We start from the raw sequence: 22747 nt of genomic DNA on the forward strand, positions 1-22747 counted from the left end.
CTTTGAACCCCCAGAATCAGAAGCAGCCAAATTAACAGAATCAATACTAGATCAGTATTAGGGATTGGATTTCATTTTTGTCTTTTATTTTTTTTCTAATTTATTTTATATTTATCATGTATGGGGTTTAACCTTTCTCTTCAGATTGACATCTTTGTGGGCTGGAATCAACTTGATTTTGTGTGCAGAGCATTTAAATTTCTTTCTCTCATTCTTTTTTTTTTTTTTTTTTTTTGGTGTTTAAATTTCCAGTCGAGATTCTTATTAAAATTTGCTTGTTTTAAAAATATTATGTAGAACTGTAGAAATAAAATAGGATTTAAAAATTCCTCACCACCCAGGAAGTGCAACCATTGTTAAAAAAGTAGTGTATGAGAGTCTAGTTTTTACCCTCCTTCATGTAGGCATAAAATCAGTAGAGAACTCAGGGAAATTATGCTTTTCCACAGTTTTCTGTTTATGAATAGTGGTCATATTATATTGTTAAGCTATGCAAATATAACTATAATGACTTTGAATGTCCATGGCTGACCCTTGAAACCTTTTATGAAAAGTCATATTTTAAATGAATTTTTACTACTTGTTATCCTGTTCTTATGTTTTTATTCATGTTTGTTTAGTTACTTCATGAAGTCTTTTATGTGGGGCTGTTAGAGCATGTGTTTAGCATCTTCAAGGCTGTGGGTTCAATCCCAAGCCCTGTATTAAACAGGACAAGACAAAACTAACTAAAAATACCTTAGGCCTCAAGTGAGGCATTTTCGTGCCTTGGTTATTGTTAGGTGACTTTAGGGTCATGTACTTAATAGTGCTTAGTGCAGCGTGGGTGCTCTAGACTCTTTGGAACCACATTCCAATGACTGATTATTTTCAGGCAGAAAACGTAGAAGCCTTTTTTCTGTGGGTGTTTTTTGTTTTTGTTTTTTTTTTTGTGTGCCAGGAATTGGAACTAGGGCCCTCAGATGGTAAGTGTGCCAGTGTGCAGAGCTGTGCTTGCAGCTTTTTGATACGCTAATGTAACTTTGGTTTGTTATATTAAGCAGAAAGATACCATTGTTGGTCTAACATTATATCTAGGACGGGGATATAAGAATTTGTTACAATACAGAATTTTATAGATTACCTAATGTTAGGTGTTTTTTCTTTCTCCATTCTCTTCACTAGGGCTAACCCTTCACTGTGTTCCTCTCAGGACGGGTTGCTTTGGGTCTGCTCTTCCTACAGTAAAATAGAAGAAGATTTTTGTCTGCCTCAGAGGAAAAGTATTTTTTAGTTACTGGCTCAGCTGTAGTACTTTTCAAAGGGGACAAACTAAATGCTGCATTTTACCAGCGGTGATAAATTTTCTCTCTCTCTGTATTTTTTTTTCAATAACTATGAAACGTAGCAAAGTGGGAGCTGCTTTTGTCAATGCCATTTTAAACTGTCATCATGTAGCCATTCCTGCATCATTTGCTTTCATGTGTCCCTAGTGTTAAACAATTACAACTCCTCAGTATTTTAGCCTCTAACCTATTTTCAGTTCCTTAGGAAGAAGCAATGTGAGTACTACTCACTTAAAATTTCTCTCTCTCTCTCTCTCTCTTTTTTTTTTTTTTTTTTTTTGTGGAAAGTTCAAGAGAGCATCAGCAGTATTACCTGCAAAATAGGAGTCGTTATCTTCCAAGATCTTGGGGAAGATGCTCATTTAACAAGTGCTGAAGCTTAGCATGGTGTTCTCAACACTCCACTGGTAGAAGCAGGAGGAACCTAGTTTGAGGCTAGCCTGGGTTTCCGCAGCTAGCTAGGATCCCATCATAAAGCCAGTCAGTCACCCAGCCAGCCAGTCAGCCAGATGACCAAAGTGTCTCATTACTAAAGCTTCTGATGACCAGAGGATGATAGTATATGGAAAAACAGAAATATCTGATAATGGTTAGTCAAATGTAATTCACAGGAGTCAAATTCAAAGTTCCATATATTCACAGGGACCATAGATATACAAGAGCAATTTAGCTGGATTGGCAAATTTAATTAGTTTTTTCCTTTGGTCTAGAAAATAATAGCACATCTTTTTGTTTTGCTTTTATTGTTTGAAGTAGGGTATAATTTGGTTGGCTGTCACTGTGCAGCTCATGCTGGCCTCCAACTTGGAAGAAGGCACTTTCCTCAGCCCCCAAGGGCTGGAGCTGCAAATGTGTGTTAGTTTACTCAATTTATTTTTCTCAGTAATAGTGTATCTTAAAAGGAATCCTAGGTCTGATAAAATTTGATGGATTAGGGTATCCTAGAGTGGCAGAGCAGTAAGGGAACACTGTATATCCTACCCCCCAGGTGTTATGGCTACCATTACATTTAAGAAATGTTAATTGATTGATCAATTTTAGTGTCTGAGTTTCCATTTTGGAACTGTTCCGTGTGATTTAAAGGGGCTCTGATTAACGAACATTAAGCTGATCAGTTTTTCTAGCATCGTTGTAAATAATGCCTTGATAGCATTTTTATGTGTGAATCATTTATGGAATTACATTCTTCTGATAGAGTGTGGGATGTGTGTAAGTGTACAGTATTCCCATACTGAAGCTGTGCACACTTGTAGACAGATCCCAGGTATGCATGGCAATGGTGTGGCAGTGAGGATGGAGGGCCTGACTTGTGACTTCTGGTACTTTTCATAGTATTTGAATTCTCTGAATAGACGTGCATGTAAAAAGTGGGGCTTGGGGGTTTTGTTTGTTTGCTTTGTTATTTTGTTTGTGTTTGAGATGACATATCACTATGTAGCCCTGGCTGTTCCAGAACTATGTGTAGACCAGGCTTGCCTTGAAATCAGAGGTGCTCCTGCTTCTTCCTTCAAAGTGCCAGGATTAAGGGCATGCACCACCATGCCCACCTTGGAACGAGTAGTGTTTGAACACGCATCTATCTATACACTCATTTGTTACTTGTTAGTAGTTTTCACACTTGGTCTCAGCTGAAAGGCCAAGAAAGACTGTTAGTAGTTTTTAAAAAGTGTATTTTATTTTTTAAAGGTAATAATGCAGTTTTGATAAAATGATAACACATAATATTAAAACATCCTATAAAAACGACCTAATTAGTATTTTAAGATCTGATTCCTAACGTTTAAAAAAGTGATCTTGAGGTGGGTGAATCCCAAGATTAGACACTTCCTACAAAGCCTGGTACCCAAGTAGATCCTGAGATCTACAGGCTAGGAGAGACCTGACTTCCATGTTGGTGCGTGGGTAATATTCATTGTTAGTACACAGCAAGATAAATAAAACTAAAAAGTAAAACAATAACAACGCCCCGAACTACTTACTCAGACCTTTAATTTGTAAACATTGGAAATGAGAAGTTATTCAGCTACAGGGGAAGAAAATGGAAAACAGCAAAATGGAGCAAGGAAAAGAAAGGAAGTACTGAAAACCTAAAGGATGTAAGGAGTTGGAACTGACCCTGTACTTTTAGAGTCCTAACTGGGTCTGAGAGTCAAACTGATGTAGGGTGATTACTAGGAGAAAAGCATACAGACGTCACCCAGGCTTTACATACATTCCTCCTAAAGGAACCAGGCCCCAGTGACGTGGTAACATCATATGCTCCAGATTTTAGGTTGGTCGGAGGCAGTTGTGGAAAGCTAGACATGATGCACAAAGATTACAAAGATTTTTTTTTAAGATTTATTTATTATATATAAGTACACTGTCGCTGTCTTCAGACACAACAGAAGAGGGCATCAGATCCCATTACAGATGGTTGTGAGCCACCATGTGGTTGCTGAGAATTGAACTCAGGCCCCCGGGAGAGCAGTCAGTGCTCTTAACCACTGAGCTGTCTCTCCAGCCTGTGGTTTGTCTGTTTTTTGTTTTTTTAAACAAGATCTACCTGTATGGGATTCTCTGGGCTGTGGCTTCTATTAAGAATAAAAAGGGTGGGCTGGAGAGATGGCTCAGTGGTTAAGAGCACTGACTGCTCTTCCAGAAGTTCCAATGCCCTCTTCTGGTATACAGGAACAGCATACTCATATAAATGAAATAAATAAATCTTTAAAAGAAAGAATAAAATGGGGCTAGAGAGATGGCTTTAGTGGTTAAGATTGTTTACTGCTCTTATTAGATGATCCAGGTTCAGTCCCCAGCATCCATATAATGACTCTTTACTTGTACCTCTGGCTCCAGGGAATCCAGTGTCCTCCTGGTTTCCATGAGTTCCTACACACGAGTGCATACAAACTCATATAAGCACATATAAAATCAGTACATCTTTTAAAAAAAAAGAAGAAGAAAAAGGACGAAGATGTTTCCTTTGGTGTACGGAGGAAAGATATCTTTCTTGCTTGCCTTAAAAGATATGGAAAACTCTATTTTCAGAAATGGGGATGGTGAGAATTTTTTGTGTGATGTTTTTCAAGGCGTGTAGTTGAAAGTAACCCTCGTGCTGGTGTGATGTATTTGGAGTACTCTTAGACAGTAATGATTAATGTGAGACCGGGCTTGGAAAGGTCTGGATTTACATCCTGATACCGCCTCTTCCTAAGCTGTAAGACTCGAGGAAGCCTGTTGACAACTCTCTTAGTTTGGGTTTCTATTTCTGTGAAGGGACGCCATAAACTTGGCAGTTCTTAATGAGGAAAACATTTAACTGGGGCTGGCTTACAGTGCAGGGATGTAGTCCATTATTGTCATGGTGGGAAGCATGGCAGTGTGCAGGCAGATGGACGTGCTGAAAAAGAAGAGAGCAACACTGGGCCTGACTTGAGCATTTGAAACCTTAAGCCCCACCCCTGGTGACACACTTCTCCAACAAGACTGCACCTATTCCAACAAGGCCACAATCCTAATAATTCCACTCCCTCTAACCTCTGGGGACATTCTCTCTCACACCACCACACCTATTTATTTATTCTCCTTTGAAGTAGGGGCGATGAAATATCACGGTGTTGTTTTAAGGATTAAATAATACTGCTGATACTTTTGATTTCTTACTATGCGTGCGAGACATATTAAATGCCTATATATATTTATTATATATATATATTTAGATAATACATATAGTTAGTATGTGTTATCTTAGTTCTCAAAAACTGTGAAGTGTAGGTAAAATTCACTGATGAGGAAACTGAAACGGACTTAAAACCATTTGCTGAAAGCAACATAGCTTAGAAGTGACAGCTGCAGACTCTGAGCCCCTGGGACACTAGGACAGTGGGTGCTGTCCTCTTCCTTGTAGAGCTTGGAATCACTTAGCCCTCTGTATAGCAAGTGCAATTTATTTATTTTTTTTGCTTTGTAGCTCTGGCTGGCATGGAATTCTCTGTGTAGACCAAACTGGCCTTAAACTAGTGTTGGTTCTCCTATCTCTGCCTCCCGAATGCTAGAATTGCAGGTGAGAGCTACCTCACCCAGTCTGCGTAATTAATATTTATGTTTAAGTTAACTTTTAAAAATTGTGTGTCAAAGAATGAGAAACCACAGGCTGGGAGAAACTATTTTCAGAAAACATAAGGTAAAAGTTTGAAAACTCTAAAACTCAATAATTAGAAATTAAACAAAACAAAATAAAATATGAACAGCTACCTCACCAGAGAGAACATATAGAGACAAGCAAGTACCGAAAAGATGTCCCACACATATCTGTCGTGAATTATAATTTGTAACACCCAAGAGACTTGGAAATTACACGGACAGCATTGGGATGTGGAACCAGTAACATCACTAGTAGAGATGCAAAATGACACAGCCACTTTGGAATTCAGTGTGTCAGTTTCCTGTTTTCTTCAAAACTAAGCCCTCTGTATGCTCCAGTAGCTATGTTGTTTGCTATTAACTCAATAAATTGAAAACTTATCTGTATTGCCCACATGATACTTCATAATTCCCAAACTTGGAAACAGCACATATCATTAGTTAGGTGAGAGAGTGACAAGCTGTGGTACGTCTAGACAGTGGGAGACTGTTCAGCACTGAAAAGAAATGAGCCATCAAACTGTGAAAAGACCTGCAGGAACTTGACATGCACATAATTAAATAAAAGCCAATCTGAAAAGTGTGATTCCAACTACGTGTCATTCTGGAAAAGGTGAAAATATGAGCAGTTAGCAGCAGTCAGGCAGTTGTAGAGGTGACTAGCAGAGCGGTTATGTTTCGTTCATTACACATCTGTTAGTTCTCAGTGTGTAGCAGCCAGAGGGAGGAGCACTGATGTGAGGGTGCACAGAAGGGATAGTAGCATGTTAATGTAGGCTCATGGCCTGCAGCAATGTACCAGCCTGGTGTAGACTGAGCTGGGGTGGTTTGGCTGCTGCTTGGTGTTGATGAAAACCTAAACTGTTACTTTAAAAAAACCCAAAACATTAAAATATAAAAGCAAGCATTTAAAGTGTGACAGAATTTCTGATACTTTCATTTTTAGGCCCAGAATAAGGAGACCAATGTTTTAGCTGCTGCAAAGGTGATTGACACCAAATCTGAAGAAGAACTTGAAGATTATATGGTTGAGATTGACATATTAGCATCTTGTGATCACCCAAACATAGTCAAGCTTCTAGATGCCTTCTATTATGAGAACAATCTTTGGGTATGTAATTTTCATTCCTTGACCAAGATGCTAAAATGATTTAATTAGATTGTGAAAGCTCCTTTTGTGTGTTACCTCTTCTGTTTAGTTATGTATATTGCTTGATTGAGGGCTGATCTGCCAGGGAGAGTTTCAGTGGATGTTCAGCTTAGATTTCAGATTAGAACATTTTATCATAAGTATTTGACACTGAGTCTAGGTGGGAGAGCTTGGTCAAGAATATTAACATTTCCAAAATGTGTCTGTCTGTAATTTCAATTTAAGTATTTTAAATATTTTTGGAGAGTTTTTCTTCTTGTATTTTGAGACAGTGTTTCTCTGTGTATCCTGGCCACCTTGGAACTCCCTCTGTAGATCAGGCTGGTCTCAAACTCAGAGATCCGCTTGCCTCTGTGTCCTGAGGGCCAGGGTTAAGGGTGTGCACCACCACTGCTCAGTGAAGGTTTATTTTTCTTTGTGTTATTTATAATTTTTACTCTAAAGTTTTTATGAAACATACAATACTGTAAGCTATGAGTAATGCTAAATATTAGGCTCAGCTTCTCTTGATGAAGTGGTTACAATTATATATAAATATATTGCTCAGTTTTAAGAAAATGGGCACAAATAGATTAAGCAGTAAAATTTTAATATTTACTATGATAACTACTTATACCAACCTAGTTTTATCAACAGTCTTTTTAAAAAAACAGTTAAAAAATATTGACTTATGTATGTGGTGTTGTGTCTGCTCACCACGCGTGCCTTGTTCCCGTGGTGGTCAGAAGAGGACGTCTGCGGACTAGAGTTACAAACAGTTGTGAACCTCCACGTAGGTGCTGGGAATCAAGCCTGGGCTCTCCGAGGCGCAGCCAGTGAGTGCTCTTGACTGTTGGCCATCATTCCAGCCTATCAAGAAAGCTTATTATAAAATAGTGTTTTACAGGGTTGGGGATTTAGCTCAGCGGTAGAGCACTTGCCTAGCAAGCGCAAGGCCCTGGGTTCAGTCCCCAGCTCCAAAAAAAAAAAAAAAAAAAAAAAAAAAAAAAAAAAAAAAAAAGAAAGAAAAAAGAAAAAAATTAGCGTTTTAGATGTTTTTCTTAGAATAAAGATGTAGCTTGAAATCAAAAGACTTCTCTCTTGGATGCAGCTGCCGCTGGTTTGGAGCTTGGCTGGGTGAGCTCCCTCTTGGGCTTGTTTATTTCTCCAGAGGATAAAGAGTTTAGCTTTCAAATTAATTTTCAGATCACATAATAATTTTTGAAAGTAAATCGTTATTGGTGAACATTTATAAAAAATATTGTAGTAGCCTGGTGTGGTGGTACACACCCTATTCCCAGCGCTCAGGAGGCAGAGCATTTGGATTTCAGTGAGTTGGAGGGCGGCTTGGTCTGCATAGTGAGTTCAGGACAGCCAAGGCTGTGTAGAGAGATCCTGTCTCAAAAAACAAAAAGAAAAAAATTTTTAGCAAGAGGGAAAACATATGTGGAATTATACATTTTGCTAAAATACTATTTTAAAAAAGTATAGTTATTATTGGTGTGATGTCTTCTAAAATACTTGTTCAGGGTTCTATCAGAATATTTCTAAATATTACAAAATAAAAACTCAGGCATTTTAAGAAATAGACCTTGTTATTACTGCAAAATAAAAATTTAGTTTACTATGAGGGACACTTTAACGGGAGCCATTAATATAAATAAAATAATCATTCTAGGATGATAACTGTTAATTAACAGTTAAAGATGGGCACATGACAGTGATAATTGAGTTTGAATCTGTGTGCCTTTCTTATTTTGACTTAAAGAAAAGGGCGTGAGAGATGGCTCAGTGCTTAGAGCACGTACTGCTCTTACAGAGGAGCCAAGTTTGGTTCTCAGCACCTGTTGTTTGGTAGTTTCCAACTGCTTTTAACTGCTTCCTGGCCTTCAAGAAAATATATATTCATATATATTGGCATAGGTACATACCCGTATGTATAGTTAAATATGTATAAATAAATCTTTAAAATAAACCTGCTTTTTTCAGAATTTATTTATTGAACGATAGACAATATATTTGGTTACTTAACATTATAGTAATTAATTGAAAAATGAAGGTAATGAACTATTTTAGTAATAAGATTAATAAGATCTTTTAAATGTGTATATATAATATTACAATGATTAAACAATGTATGTTTGCTAATTTTAGAAAAAAAGATATTAAAAACTTATTTATAAAAATGAGCATAACTGGGTGTGGTGAAACATGCCTACCAGTTTTTGGAGGTAGATACAGGGGGATTGCAGATTTGAGTCTAGCTGGGGAAACCTGACTCAAAAACAAAAAAGAAGAAAAGGAGGCATACTTGTATAGCGTTCTCCTTGTGAATTCTGCGAAGAACGTCACTTAAGGCCAGTAGCTGATGACAGAGAGCCCTTCATGTATGGCATGGTACTGTTTCTATAGCTATAGCAGTAGCTTTTCGTTTGTTCTTGCTAAGCTTTGAAACTTGGTATAATTACAAACACTTTTTCATTTGTGTGCAGATCCTCATTGAATTTTGTGCAGGGGGAGCAGTAGATGCCGTGATGCTTGGTAAATATCTTTGTTTTTATGTTTGATTTTTAAATTGTTCTCAAATTTTAACCATAATGTGCATAAATGTAATTTTAGAATTCGGTACATTAAGAAATCAACTTAATTATATTTTTGATAAATATAATTATGTAATGTTGAATAGTCTGTCAGGAAAATAATTTTTGTTGATACTTAGCTCTTCTACAATAAATGACTGCAAATAATCTTTGAAAAGATCACAGTGAAGGAATGCACTGAAAAATATTTAATTAGCTGTATATTCTCATTGTAGAAAAATAAAAAAAATATATATTTTTTTTACTTTCTCCTTGTAGAACTTGAGAGACCATTAACTGAGTCCCAAATTCAAGTAGTTTGCAAGCAGACATTAGAGGCGTTGAATTACCTACATGACAATAAAATCATCCACAGAGATCTAAAAGCTGGCAATATTCTCTTTACCTTAGATGGAGACATTAAATTAGGTAAGTTATTTAAACCTTTGAATGACAGTGGAATGGATGACTTGATGCTGTTTCGGCCTACCCAGGTGTGGAGCCCTGGAGACTTCCTCCCAGCTGCTGCTGTAACACTGCGGTGGTTACACAGTTCCCAGTGTGAGCATCCCTAAGTCTGAGTGCCTAGTGACACCTGGACAGGAAGGAGGAGGGTGTGCTCTTTTTCAGAAGCATGAGTTTGTAAAGCACTAGTTCAGATTTCTTCCTGTACGTTTCTGAATATAGATTGAACACTTGGAAGCGCTTTATATTTGGAACATGATATAATACTAACTCAATTTTATCTTTATGATAATGTATTTCATAGGTTTTGTTCCACATTTTTCTACCCAGAGCTGGGTACTGCTTAAGCACGTGCTATCATGTCAGTAACCCCCCACGCTGGTTTCTTCCTTTATTTTACTGCTATGCACTTACTAAACTAACAAGTAACTTCGGGTGTGAAAATAAAGTAAGTTTAAGGATTAGCATTTAATTTTGTCTTTTATACCAAAGGAATAAATGGTGAATGTCATTTATTAGATAAAGATTAAATATAGAATTAGATGTAGATTTCTAGTTGGAGTAGTTAAATTCACACGTATACATGTAAGTAGAAGATGCAGCCTTTTAAAGTTTTTCTAAACTGGGCAATATTAAGTAGTGCTGTCTAAATTTTTTTTCTGAAAAAGTAAAATTATTCAAAAGCCATGTTGATGTTGGTTCCAGTGATTCTGCACATCTTATTCTACATTGTCACAACATGTAGTGGGATGTGCTAAATTTTATCCTTATTGTGCCATAAAGATACAGACATCCACAAGGAAGGCTGTGTAAGTTTTTAGACAAGGTGAGGATTAGACTCGGCCAGCCCCCACCCCTCCCCAGGTCTTTCACGTGCTTGTCTGACTTCAGCCCCCACCGCTCCCTTTCCACTCTTGTGTTGACTTGTATCACCACTCATTTGTGTCTCTTTATGGCTCCATTATCCCAAGAGTTTGAATTTGCTCATATATAAATTTTGACTTTTCTTTGCCGTTTCTATAAATTACACATTTCTTCTCTATCCTTTTTACATAATAGCATGCATTCTCATCAAATTAACATTGTTCCAACCAAAAGAGTTATTATGGCAAATATTATAAAATGCCTGAACCTTTTATCCTGTGCTGGCGCTGGCACGCATAGGGCCACACAGCACTGCCAGGTATCTTTATGTTAGTGGCTTCATGCTCCCCCCAAGTACTCTCTGACTCAGGCGGTCCTTGTGCCATTCCACCTTGCCACACTGGTCCCTGGAGTTAATTCTGACACTTGTGGGGCCACATAGAACTAACCATAATTTATCTCTGGTTAGTATCTCTCCTGGTGGCTCTCTGCTAGCCGAGAACTCTCTGGTTCCAGCTAGGATTTAGAAGTCCAGCATGGGGCTGGCCTATTGCGGTTCCCTGCCATGGACGCTGCCCACACTCCCAGTAACGGCCCCCTGGTAGTTAAAGTATAAGCTCTCAACTACCTGGGAAAATCAAGACTCAACAAACTGTAACCCAATAATCAGATTTATATATTAAATTCTCCATCCAATATGGCCGCACAATAAACTCACAACCAATAGATAAAGATATAAACCGCCCACCTAAATAAGATACATTGACCTATAGAAACCCATCCCTTAAATATTCATAACTACCTGTATTTATGTAGAGATGCATGGGGAAGATCGTTTACATCTGCCTCCATGTTGCCTCTCCCTTCTCTTCTGCTTCTCCTTCTAAAACGTCTGTTCCCATCCCCCTTCCTTCTCATCTAATGACAGGCCTTGTTTTATCTTGTGTCTGCCTTCACCTACATAGTATCAACCTACAGAGAGTAATATTTGATTGCTCGGAAGACAAAAAAAGAAAGAAAGAAAAGAAAAGCAGAAAGATTATCATAATGGTTGTGACTTCTCCAAAGTCTGCAGCATGCAAACAGATACACTGTACATATGTGGTTTAAATTTCCAGTGACTGGATGGTTAGGAAAATGTCTCTCTCTCTCTCTTTTTTTTTTTTTTCTGGAGCTGAAGACCGAACCTGGGGCCTTGTGCAAGCACTCTACCACTGAGCTAAACCCCCAACCCCAGGAAAATGTTTCTTAAAAGAGTTGTTGAGGAGGTAGGAGTGAAATAGAAACTCTGAATTGGCCACTAGACCTGTAGCTTTCCCTCAGCTGCCTTGGCTGATCCTGTGGTGCTGACTTCAGGTTCTGTCTGCATCTCTGGTGAATGAGTCAGTGAGTCAGTGAGGGAGCGAGTGGTTGAAGCACAGGCTTGGTGGGGGCTTGGTGCGTCTCAGGCCTCATAGAACAGGTTGTCTTGTGCTGCTTTCTGAGCAGGTGTCAGGGACCTTTCTGCTTTGGTTAGCGTTCTTTTCTCATTACTGGATATTGAGTCCAGGTCTCACATGTGCCAGGAAACCGCCTTACCAAGACTAACACCCCAAACTTATTTGTCCTTGATATCCAGATAGTTTTTCTTTGAGGCCTCAAAATGGATTATATCATTTTTCATTTATTATTTTTGATAAATTTATAATTAGTTTATTCTTTATTACTGTAAGTTAATAATTTTATAAGAAAAGATTCTCTTTAGTTGTTTGATTATTTGGGACAAAAGCAGAAAAATGTTTTATTTAGTTTTTGTTATTTTTGTCTTTTTTTTTTTTTTTTTTCTTTTTGGAGCTGAGGACTGAACCCAGGGCCTTGTGCTTGATAGTCAAGCGCTCTACCACTGAGCTAAATCCCCAACCCCGTTTTACTTAGTTTTTAAGATAATTAGTTGGTTCTGAGTTCTAAGCTAAATGTAGGCTGAACCTCTGATAAAATTCAGTGGCACTGTTCTTTATGACTTAAATCAGAAACCATAAAGCTTCCCAAGTTTCTTTTGTAATATAATTAAGTTTTTAAATTTTTTGTTTGTTTGTTTATTTTTAGGTAATCTTACTATACAGCCTAGAGTAACTTTAAACTCCTGATCTTGCTGCCTGAACCTGTCACACTGTGAGCACAGGCTGCCTGAACCTGTCACACTGTGAGCACAGGCTGCCTGAACCTGTCACACTGTGAGCACAGGCTGCCTGAACCTGTCACACTGTGTGCACAGGCTGCCTGAACCTGGCACACTGTGAGCACAGGCTGCCTGAACCTGACACACTGTGTGCACAGGCTGCCTGAACCTGTCACACTGTGTGCACAGGCTGCCTGAACCTGTCACACTGTGTGCACAGGCTGCCTGAACCTGTCACACTGTGAGCACAGGCTGCCTGAACCTGACACACTGTGTGCACAGGCTGCCTGAACCTGTCACACTGTGAGCACAGGCTGCCTGAACCTGTCACACTGTGTGCACAGGCTGCCTGAACCTGTCACACTGTGAGCACAGGCTGCCTGAACCTGACACACTGTGTGCACAGGCTGCCTGAACCTGTCACACTGTGAGCACAGGCTGCCTGAACCTGTCACACTGTGTGCACAGGCTGTCTGAACCTGTCACACTGTGAGCACAGGCTGCCTGAACCTGTCACACTGTGTGCACAGGCTGCCTGAACCTGACACACTGTGTGCACAGGCTGCCTGAACCTGACACACTGTGTGCACAGGCTGCCTGAACCTGGCACACTGTGTGCACAGGCTGCCTGAACCTGTCACACTGTGAGCACAGGCTGCCTGAACCTGACACACTGTGTGCACAGGCTGCCTGAACCTGTCACACTGTGAGCACAGGCTGCCTGAACCTGACACACTGTGTGCACAGGCGTGCACCACTGCTCAGCTTTTGTAGCGTGGCTTCCTGATGATGCTCATGAGATACAGTGCTGTCATGAGGGCGGCTTGGCTATAATTTCTGTTTTTCACACTACAGGAAGGTATCGCCATTGATTTGATTATAGCGTGCAAACTTGGCATTTGTTTTGAAGTATGTAATTGTTTTAATTTAGAGTGACTGTTTTTTGTATTCAATTCTGAGAAATTTATCATTACTTATCATTTGTGTATCTAGATGTGATCAGTATATTTGTGATGAGAAATTTAGCAATTGTTTGAAGGATGAGAGAAAGGAGATGGTTAAGATTAGAGAGGTTGAGATGGCTCAGTGGGCAAAGTGCCTGGTGTGGTATATGAGGTCCTGATGTTGGATCCCAAGAACCCATGGAAAAGCTGGGTGTGGGGATGATGCTCATAACCCCGGTGCTGGGTCTGGAGACGGGAGGAATCCTAGTGCTTCCTGGCCAGGCTGGTTTTGCCAAAATGGTGATCTCCAAGCTCATTAAGAGGTAACGTTTCCAAAAGTAGGATGAAGAAGAATAGGGGAAGACACCTGACATTGACCTCTGGCCTCCATGAGCATGTATGCACACACCCTATATGCACACATGAACACATATATGTACTACACAGTACACACAGAAATTTAAAAAGGAATTAGAATGGCAAAGAAATTCTTTGTGTTCTGCTTACCTTTTAATAAGGGAGGCCTTACTAAAGACGTGAAATACTTGCCTCTTTTACTCCATTGAATACAATTCATCATGCTTAAACGCTGTCATTAACATTGTTGTATGATTATTTATTTCAAGCGGATTTTGGAGTGTCAGCTAAGAATACCAGGACAATTCAAAGGAGGGATTCATTTATTGGCACACCGTATTGGTAGGTACTCGTTCTCATGAGTTTATGCTGTTAGTTGTGTCTGCAGTAGCTACTGTCCACACATAGTCATTATCCTGACTGTGGTGTGTAATGACCATTATTTACACATCTGGACTTTGATTTTCCTTTCTTTGTAGGATGGCTCCTGAAGTCGTCATGTGTGAGACATCGAAGGACAGACCCTATGACTACAAAGCGGACGTTTGGTCCCTGGGAATCACTTTAATAGAAATGGCTGAGATAGAGCCGCCTCATCATGAGCTAAACCCAATGCGAGTGCTGCTGAAAATAGCAAAGTCGGAGCCCCCCACACTAGCACAGCCATCCAGATGGTAAGCTGTTGTAAAGAGGGTCCTGAAAGAACCGAAATGAAGTGTCCTGTTCTCCTAGTTTGCTAAGGGTCTTTAAGTTTGAGAATGTGGCACAGAGACTGTCAGTGAGGAAACTGATGGGGGTCTGTTTCTAAGACTGAAGGGCCTGGGGAGGTTGCTCAGCCATTAAGAGCACTGGCTACTCTTGCAGAGGGTCTGGGTTGAGCCAGCACCCATTTGGTGGCTCACAGCTGGCTGTAATTCAGATCCTGGGGCTTTGATGCCCTCTTCTGGCCTCTGTCAGTACTAGACACATACTTGGTTATGTGAAATGCAGGTACTCAACATCTGTACATAAAGTAAAAACAAAAACACCCGAGAAAGACTTAAGGCTCGTGAAAACCGTTATAATAACTGATTGACAGGGTTCTGTGTGAAAGACATTTTCTGTTCTGTAAACTGAAGCCCGTATACAGTTGGTATGTATTTGCGGGACTTCGTGTGACAGTTTTTGTTACATTTTGACAACTTGTGAGGATGCGGCTGCACCTCAGTGTCATCCGTGTGCCCTATTGCTTATCTGTCTAACATATTTACAGAATATGTTTCATAAAGCCTTATCTTATTAGTTTTCTTACCTTAGTAAATTAATACTAATCTATACTAAATATAGTGAAACTAAACATAATTTATTAAGGAGTTTTATTTGATTTTTAAAATTAATAACAAAGAAGTAAAATAAAATGCTCTTGTTGACATTTTATTTGGCAGGTCTTCAAATTTTAAGGACTTTCTAAAGAAATGCTTGGAAAAGAATGTGGATGCGCGGTGGACCACATCCCAGCTGTTACAGGTGAGACAGGACAGTGTGATGCCGACAAGTCAGAGTGTCTTAGCATTGTCTTTGAGAGGATGCACTGTCAGAGCCCTTCATTGTTCACCCTGTCCACTTGGGTGTCTCTGTGGAAAAGCATTACGTAGCTGTTTACATGACCTAGGAGCACATGTGTTGTCATTATTCACAGGCATTTAGTCTGTAAATGGTCTCTCCTGTGTAATTATGTTCTGTTTGTTGTAATAGCTATTTGCATGCTCTCTCTAATGACTGAAAGCTAACACCTTATTGCAGAGGTTATGGGCTCATGAATCTTTTTTTGTTCCTTTTATTTCAAGAGTTAAGGGTACAGTTAATAGTGTTGACTTTTCAAAGTGCTGTAGGGGCTGAGGAGGTGGGTTATTCATAATGTGTTTGCTGACCAGACGTGGGGACCTGCACTATATCCCCAGAACCCATGTTAAAAAGCCAAGTGTGGTGGCACATGCTTTTAATCCCAGTGCTGAGGAAGCAGAGGTAGGTCCATTCCTGGGTGTGTTGGCCATCCAGTATAAACCAAAGTGGCAAGCCCCAGGTCAGTGAGAGATCCTGTCTCAAAAAAAAAAAAAAAAAAAAAGGTGAATGGTGCCTGAGGAACAATGACACCGAGGTTATCCTGGCCTCTGCACATAAGTGAACAGCACCTCCCCCCACCCCAACCCCTCTCTCTCTCTCTAATGGAAGATGGCTAGATAAATTGGATTTTATTTTAAAGTAGGGCCTGTTCCTTATATTTGAAATAAAAGTGTGTCATTACATTATCTCACAATTTTAGAGATAAACAGAATAACAAATCTTAGAGCAGTTGCTGTAAGGATGTATGTTGTGTAATGCCAGTGTGGTAGTGTATTAAGCTGACCTGTTTATCTTGGGATAGGGTGTGGGAAAATTGCCTTGCTCTGTTTTAACAAGTATATCTCTATGTCCCTAAACACTTTTAGTATTTCATTGTCCCTGTATTTGAAGATCTTAGCTCAAGCAGATGGTATTAGGTAGGGTTCCCTAGAGAAACAGAACCGATAGAGAGCAGAATTGATAGAATTGATCTGTGTGTACAAACAGGTTCTACGAGAGTGACTTACAGGTATGGTATGACTGTTTCAACAATGGCTGTCTCCTGTTGGAAAGTTTAAGAATCCAGTAGTTGTTCAGTCTGTAAGGCTGGATGTCTCAGATGGTCTTCAGTATGTGATGGGATTCCAAAAGAAGTAAGCTCTGATGCCAGGGAAGGAGTGGGTTTGCCAACACGAGTGAGAGGGAGCAGGCAAAGAGTAAAGTAAAGCTTCCATTTTCCACATCCTTTTTTTTGGGGGGGGGGTTCTTTTTTTTTTGGAGCTGGGGACCGAACCCAGGGCCTTGCGCTTCCTAGGCAAGCGCTCTACCACTGAGCTAAATCCCCAACCCCCATTTTCCACATCCTTTAAATAGGCTGCCGGTGGAAAGTGTGGCCTGGGTTAAGGTGGATCTGCCTACTGCAGAAGGTGGAATATAGGTAAGGCCCCATTTCAAATGGTTTGATCAAGAAAAATTCCTCACAGCATACCCAGCGGCTTGGGTTTTAGCTAATTCCAGATGTTGACAACTAAGAGTAGCTACCACACAGACACTGTTATGAGCTAAGAGCACAGAGATGAGGGAAACATCCTTTACTTGACCTTAGGATCATTTTAAAAGGCAAGTATTTGTAGATACTGTTAGCATAAATGTAAAGGACTTTGTAAAGGTTTTTACTAATACTCTGATGGGATTTATGTAGATACTGATGTAATACAACTGTGTGGGCGTACATACCTGTGTGTAGTGTGGCTGCTTTTCCACAGCACTGTGTGTGTTTGGTGACTGTCAGGAGTTCTTGTCCTTCCAGGGTTGTGCTGATGCTCGGACTCAGGTTGTTAGCCCACAGAGCTGTCTCGCTGGCCTTAAGGAGTTACCTTCTTAAGGACATGATGCCTAAACTTAAAATGTGCTTTATTAAATCTTAAAGATTGTAATGATGGGCTGGAGAGATGGCTCAGCAGTTGTTGAGTTCAATTCCCAGCAACCACATGGTGGCTCACAACCATCTGTAGTGTGATCTGATGCCCTCTTCTGGTGTGTCTGAAGAGAACGAGTGACAGTGTACTCACTTACATAAGTAAATAAATCTTGAAAAAAAATTGTTAATGAAACTCTCAAACTTAGAAAAACCAAATTGTTTTAATTATTGACAAAATTCCTTCAAATTAGTAAAACAAAGCAAAACATAGAGGTCTGCAAGATGGCTAAGTACAGGTACCTGCAGCTGAGCTTGCAAACTGAGTTGGATCTCCAGGACCATATGACAGAGAAAACTGACTCTTGACACTCTGACCTTTTCATGTACACACACACACACACACACACACACACACACACACACACACACACTAAATAATAGTGTTTTTAAAAAATAAAAACTAAATTATACAAAACAAATTCCAGCTCAGGCAATCTTCCATTTTGCTCACTCCCCTCTCCATTTTGTTCCAGGTATAATGTTTGAAGTTGTATATGTTTTTATATCCATATTTCATAGTTTTTATCACAGGAGGATCTTTTTATATATTTAAAATTTACAAGCATTTCAGTTATCATTGAGCATGCTTTTTTTTCTAACGGTCAACAGCATCCCTTTGTTACCGTTGATTCCAACAAACCAGTCCGAGAATTGATTGCTGAGGCGAAGGCTGAAGTAACAGAAGAAGTTGAAGATGGCAAAGAGGAAGATGACGATGATGAGACAGAGAGTGCTCTGGTCAGTTCTTCAGGAGTCTTGTTAGAAGAGTTTTCGAGGCAGGCTTTGAGGTGTGGTTGCACATGGATCTAAGGGTGCAGTGCAAAACCTTCAGTTAGAAGTGACGCTAGTGACAAGGTTCCCTTGTCCCCTATTGTCATCATGTTCATTATTGAAGAAGGTCACTTTTCAAAGTTATTTTATAACCTCAAGTTTTATAGAATATAGCTATTAAAATACCATCTGAGTATAGATATATAAAGCCATTATTTAGATGACCATCTTGAGCTCACGTTTTAGTACTAATGATGTATAAAATCTTTTGTAGCCAATACCTGCGAATAAACGCGCCTCCTCTGACCTCAGCATTGCCAGCTCTGAGGAAGATAAGCTTTCACAAAATGCTTGTATTTTGGAATCTGTGTCAGAAAGAACAGAACACAATACTTCTGGGGATAAATTTAGCAACAAAGTTCTTAGTGAGAAGCCTACTCCTGAGGGACCTGAGAAGGCTGTGGATGTGGATGGGCCTGCAAATGATGTTAACTTAGAAACTGTGGCTGAACCAAATGACCAAGCGGTAGGATTCCATGAGAATGGGAGAGAGAAGAAAAGACCCAAACTGGAAAGTCAACCAGATACAGAAGACCAACAAACTGTGGATGTTAATTTAGTCGGTGAAGGAAATGACAGCAATATAGTAATTTTAGAAACAAACACTGATTGTCTGAAACCAGAGGAAGACAGAAATGAAGAAAACCAAGAGATAATTGAGAATAAACTTACACAATCTGAAGAAATTAAAGATATACATATTCAAACAATGGACTTAGTTTCTCAAGAAACTGGAGAAAAAGAGGCAGATTTTCAGGCAATTGACAATGAAGTTGGGTTTACAAAGGAAGAAACCCAAGAGAAATTGGGAAAAGATGATAAAACTCAAAAAGTTGTGATCAGTGATATAAGCAGTGAGGTGGGAACAGACGAGGCTCCAGGTGATACCCAGAAGGCTGCTGAGCAGAGCCAGGATGCAGAGGGTGGGGCTGGGGAAGAAGCCCCGGAGCCTGCCCAGACACTAACAGAGAAGGCCACTGAGGGCCCTGAGGCTCATGGTGCTGAGGAAGAGCCTCGTAGTGGAGAGAGAGTAGAGGATAAGCAGCTAGAGCAGCAGTCTGCAGTGTGTGAAGGTGAGGGACAGGTAACCAGCACTTCAGAGAGCACACGGGCAACCACGGAGGAACCAGAGACTGACGAAGTTGACCAAGTCAGCGAGTCAAATAGCATTGAGGAACTAGAGAGACTTGGAGTTACTGGTGCTGAGGAACAGGCTCTAGGGAGCAAAGGGGAGGCTGCTACGGAGGTAGATTTGGAGAGAGAAGAAAATGCACAGGAACTGCCAATTAAAGCAGAGCCCCAAGCTCCTGCAGCATCGCAGCCCAGTGAACCTCCCCCTGTCTTAATACCCAGTATTAATATTCATTCGGAAAACACAGAAAATAAAGGAGAAATGGGTGCTTTGCCAAAACCTGAAACCATACTGCCACCAGAGCCTGAAAATGGAAAGGGAAATGACACGGACTCAGGGACTGGGTCCACTGTGGAGAACAGCAGCAGTGACCTGAACTTGTCCATCTCTAGCTTCCTGAGCAAAACCAAGGACAGTGGCTCGGTGTCTCTGCAGGTAAGTGTGTCTGCAGCCTTGTTTGGCTTTGCTTTGTTATTTTGGCAGTTTCTAGTTCATTGCAACCTAAAACACTATTATATCAGTGTAATAGTAATTCTATTAGTTCTTTTGGAGTTATAAGGCAATCAAAAAGAATTGGAGAGAGATTCTGGGAATAATCGTTAGAAGTTTTGGTAGAGTGTGCTCCTTTCTTGCACATATCTCAGTGTAGCTTAGCAGGTTTAACAAAGCTCCTGAGGGTTAGGGTATGTAGCAATGGGGGTGTTTGTTACTTTGAATGTTTATGGGCGAAGTTAGTTCTCTTTCACTGTAGCTATTATGTGAGAACTAAGGGAATGCTAATTGCTTATCCCTTATTGTAGAAACTGGAGAAATGTGAAATTTATAGGTTAAGGAATGTGTGTGCGTGCGTGCTTATGAGAGCGAGAGAGAGCGCGAGCGCGAGCGTGTGCGTGCTCTCGGGTACATGTGCATACATTTAAAGCATGCCAGTGTTAGCAGCTGGGGCTGCTGCCGTAGTCCAGTTTGGAAGGCACATTTTGGCCCTAGAACTGGAGGATGGAGAAGTGAGGTGGCTGGAAGGTGCTGGGTCAAACCTGAATTCTGACACATTTTCAATTTCATGCCTGTTCTTCCACCAGGGAGTTTTTGGTACTCCTTTTTTTTCTTTCCCCTTTTGGTCCCCTCCTTTCCCCTTTGTTTCCTTCTTTCTCTTCCCCTTCTCCTTTCATAGTTTTTTTTTTCCCTTTCATTCCCTCCCTGTGTTTCTTGTTTCTTTCTAGAATCTTGTATGGAGCCCCCCAACCTCTCATCAGACTCTTGAGTGCTGGGTGTGGCTTTCTACACCCTCCATCTCCAGTAAACAAAGTAATTGTCTCCCTGTAGGGGTGAGAATCCACAAAGTGAAACATGAAAAGGTTAATATGTAAAAGTTATCCTGTTTATATGAAATTTTTATTATTATTTTGCCAAATTATGCAGTGTCATAGGATTTTATATGCACATGACCAGAATGCCCAATTTCACTTAAAATTAAAGTTTTTTTCTTTCATCTTCAAAGTTGAGTGTGAGTTCTCAATGTAGGTATGAGATGATAATAGCTGTTGCACAGACGATTCCTATTGTTTTATACGTGCAGTATTCATGACTGTTGAGACGTCTTCATTTTTAAAGAAGAAAATATCTTTCATGGGTGATATTTATACAAAGCCTAACCCCAAATGAAATCTCACTCAGGAGACAAGAAGACAGAAGAAAACATTGAAGAAAACACGTAAATTTATTGTTGATGGAGTAGAAGTGAGTGTGACAACATCAAAGATAGTTACAGACAGCGACTCTAAAACCGAGGAATTGCGGTTTCTCAGGTAAGTAGAGAAACCATGTAATTAACATGAGTTTTAACCTCTTTGCTGTTTCTGGAACCTGAAGAATAGAGAAGGCAGTACATACTTGGTTAATTTTAGATTATTTGAAAATTTGTTTTTGGTTTAAAACCCTACAGTTAAAGCTTTTATGTAAACTGTTACTCCAAAGTACACTTTGCTTCTTTCTATTACACCTTGTCAGGCGTCAGGAACTTCGAGAGCTAAGGCTTCTCCAGAAGGAAGAGCAGAAAGCCCAGCAGCAGCTCAACGGGAAATTGCAGCAGCAGCGCGAGCAGATCTTCAGGCGCTTTGAGCAGGAGATGCTGGTGAGGCCTTAGGTCCTGTGTGTGACGTCAGGGACTGAGACCACGTGCATTTGAGACCCTAGAGTAGCTGCAGACACTGATCTCTGAGGAGGAGGTTTCCCTGTTCTTGTGATGGATCACTCAGGCCTCTGTTTCTGAGGGGTTTTTTAGAAACACAGCTTCTTGAAAGGGATTTCCAATTCCTGTCTTCTCACTGATTCATGTAAGCCAAGTTTCATTTGAAATGTCATGAAAGTTAGTATTAGGAGCCTGGTAGACTGTTTACCAAGGTTTTAGAGAGCCCTGTTACTGAATGCCTCTTTCGGGTTCCAGTTTTGTCTTTCAGCTTATAATCTTAGGGTTTTGCTTTTTTTTAAAACTATTTTGAAATTAAAATATTATTACATAAATTCCCCTTTCCCTTTCCTCTCTCCAACTCTTCCCCTTTAAATTCATGGTCTCAGACCTCTTTTTCCTTCCTTCTAGCATATGTGTATTCCTAAATGTACAACTGTAGCATGCCCAGTTTGTGTAATGTTGCTTATATGTTAAATGATTTCAGGGCTAACCACTGGTGTCATATCAGTTGGAGGGCTTGTCTCTGGGGAAGGCCATTTCTTCACTCTCAGCATTCCTTAGTCAACTAAGTTCTTTGTTCATGGGTGTAGTGTTCCTTACCTTCCTGGGAGACTCAGTCTCATAGCAGATACCCTATTCCTCTGTTTCTTACGGTTGTCTGCTCTCTCTTCCGTAGTGTCCCTGAGCCTTGAGTGCAGGAGTTGCGTGTGGATGGGTCGGCTGGGGCTGGCACCAGATGATCACTCGTTCTCTGCGTTTTAGTTAATGTCGTGGTCTGTCATGATTTTGTTTGTTTGTTTGTTGCTGTGGAGGGGTGAAGGCTAGTTGCCTGTAGGTATAAAGACAAACAGTGAAGTGCAGTCAGGGATCATGCTGGGTTTGTGAAGTGATGGCTGTAGGTCTCCCCCCAAACCTACAGCTCCAGATAAGCTGGCTAGGTTTCCAGTACCAGGCATGTTGGTTACCACCGAGATATGAGTGCCATGTGGTTACCCTGCCGTGCTGGTTGGTGTAGTTCCTAAGCATCAGAGCTGGACACATAGGTGGGACACAAGCATCAGAGCTGGACACAAGCATCAGAGCTGGAC

General features: G+C 40.3%; 1 protein-coding gene across 2 annotated transcripts in view; it reads left to right on the top strand.

Moving 5' to 3' along the window:
- Slk (STE20-like kinase) overlaps nt 1–22747 on the top strand; it is a 55930-nt gene that overhangs the window by 11899 nt on the left and 21284 nt on the right. For both annotated transcript variants that reach the window (NM_019349.2, XM_006231558.5), the window contains 10 exon segments: nt 6397–6561; nt 9072–9120; nt 9438–9587; nt 14216–14288; nt 14426–14620; nt 15371–15452; nt 18118–18246; nt 18554–19906; nt 21146–21276; nt 21479–21602. In NM_019349.2, the coding sequence (NP_062222.2) occupies nt 6397–6561; nt 9072–9120; nt 9438–9587; nt 14216–14288; nt 14426–14620; nt 15371–15452; nt 18118–18246; nt 18554–19906; nt 21146–21276; nt 21479–21602 (2451 nt within the window).

This window comes from Rattus norvegicus, chromosome 1 (assembly GCF_036323735.1).
Source record: "Rattus norvegicus strain BN/NHsdMcwi chromosome 1, GRCr8, whole genome shotgun sequence".
Lineage (NCBI taxonomy): Eukaryota > Metazoa > Chordata > Mammalia > Rodentia > Muridae > Rattus > Rattus norvegicus.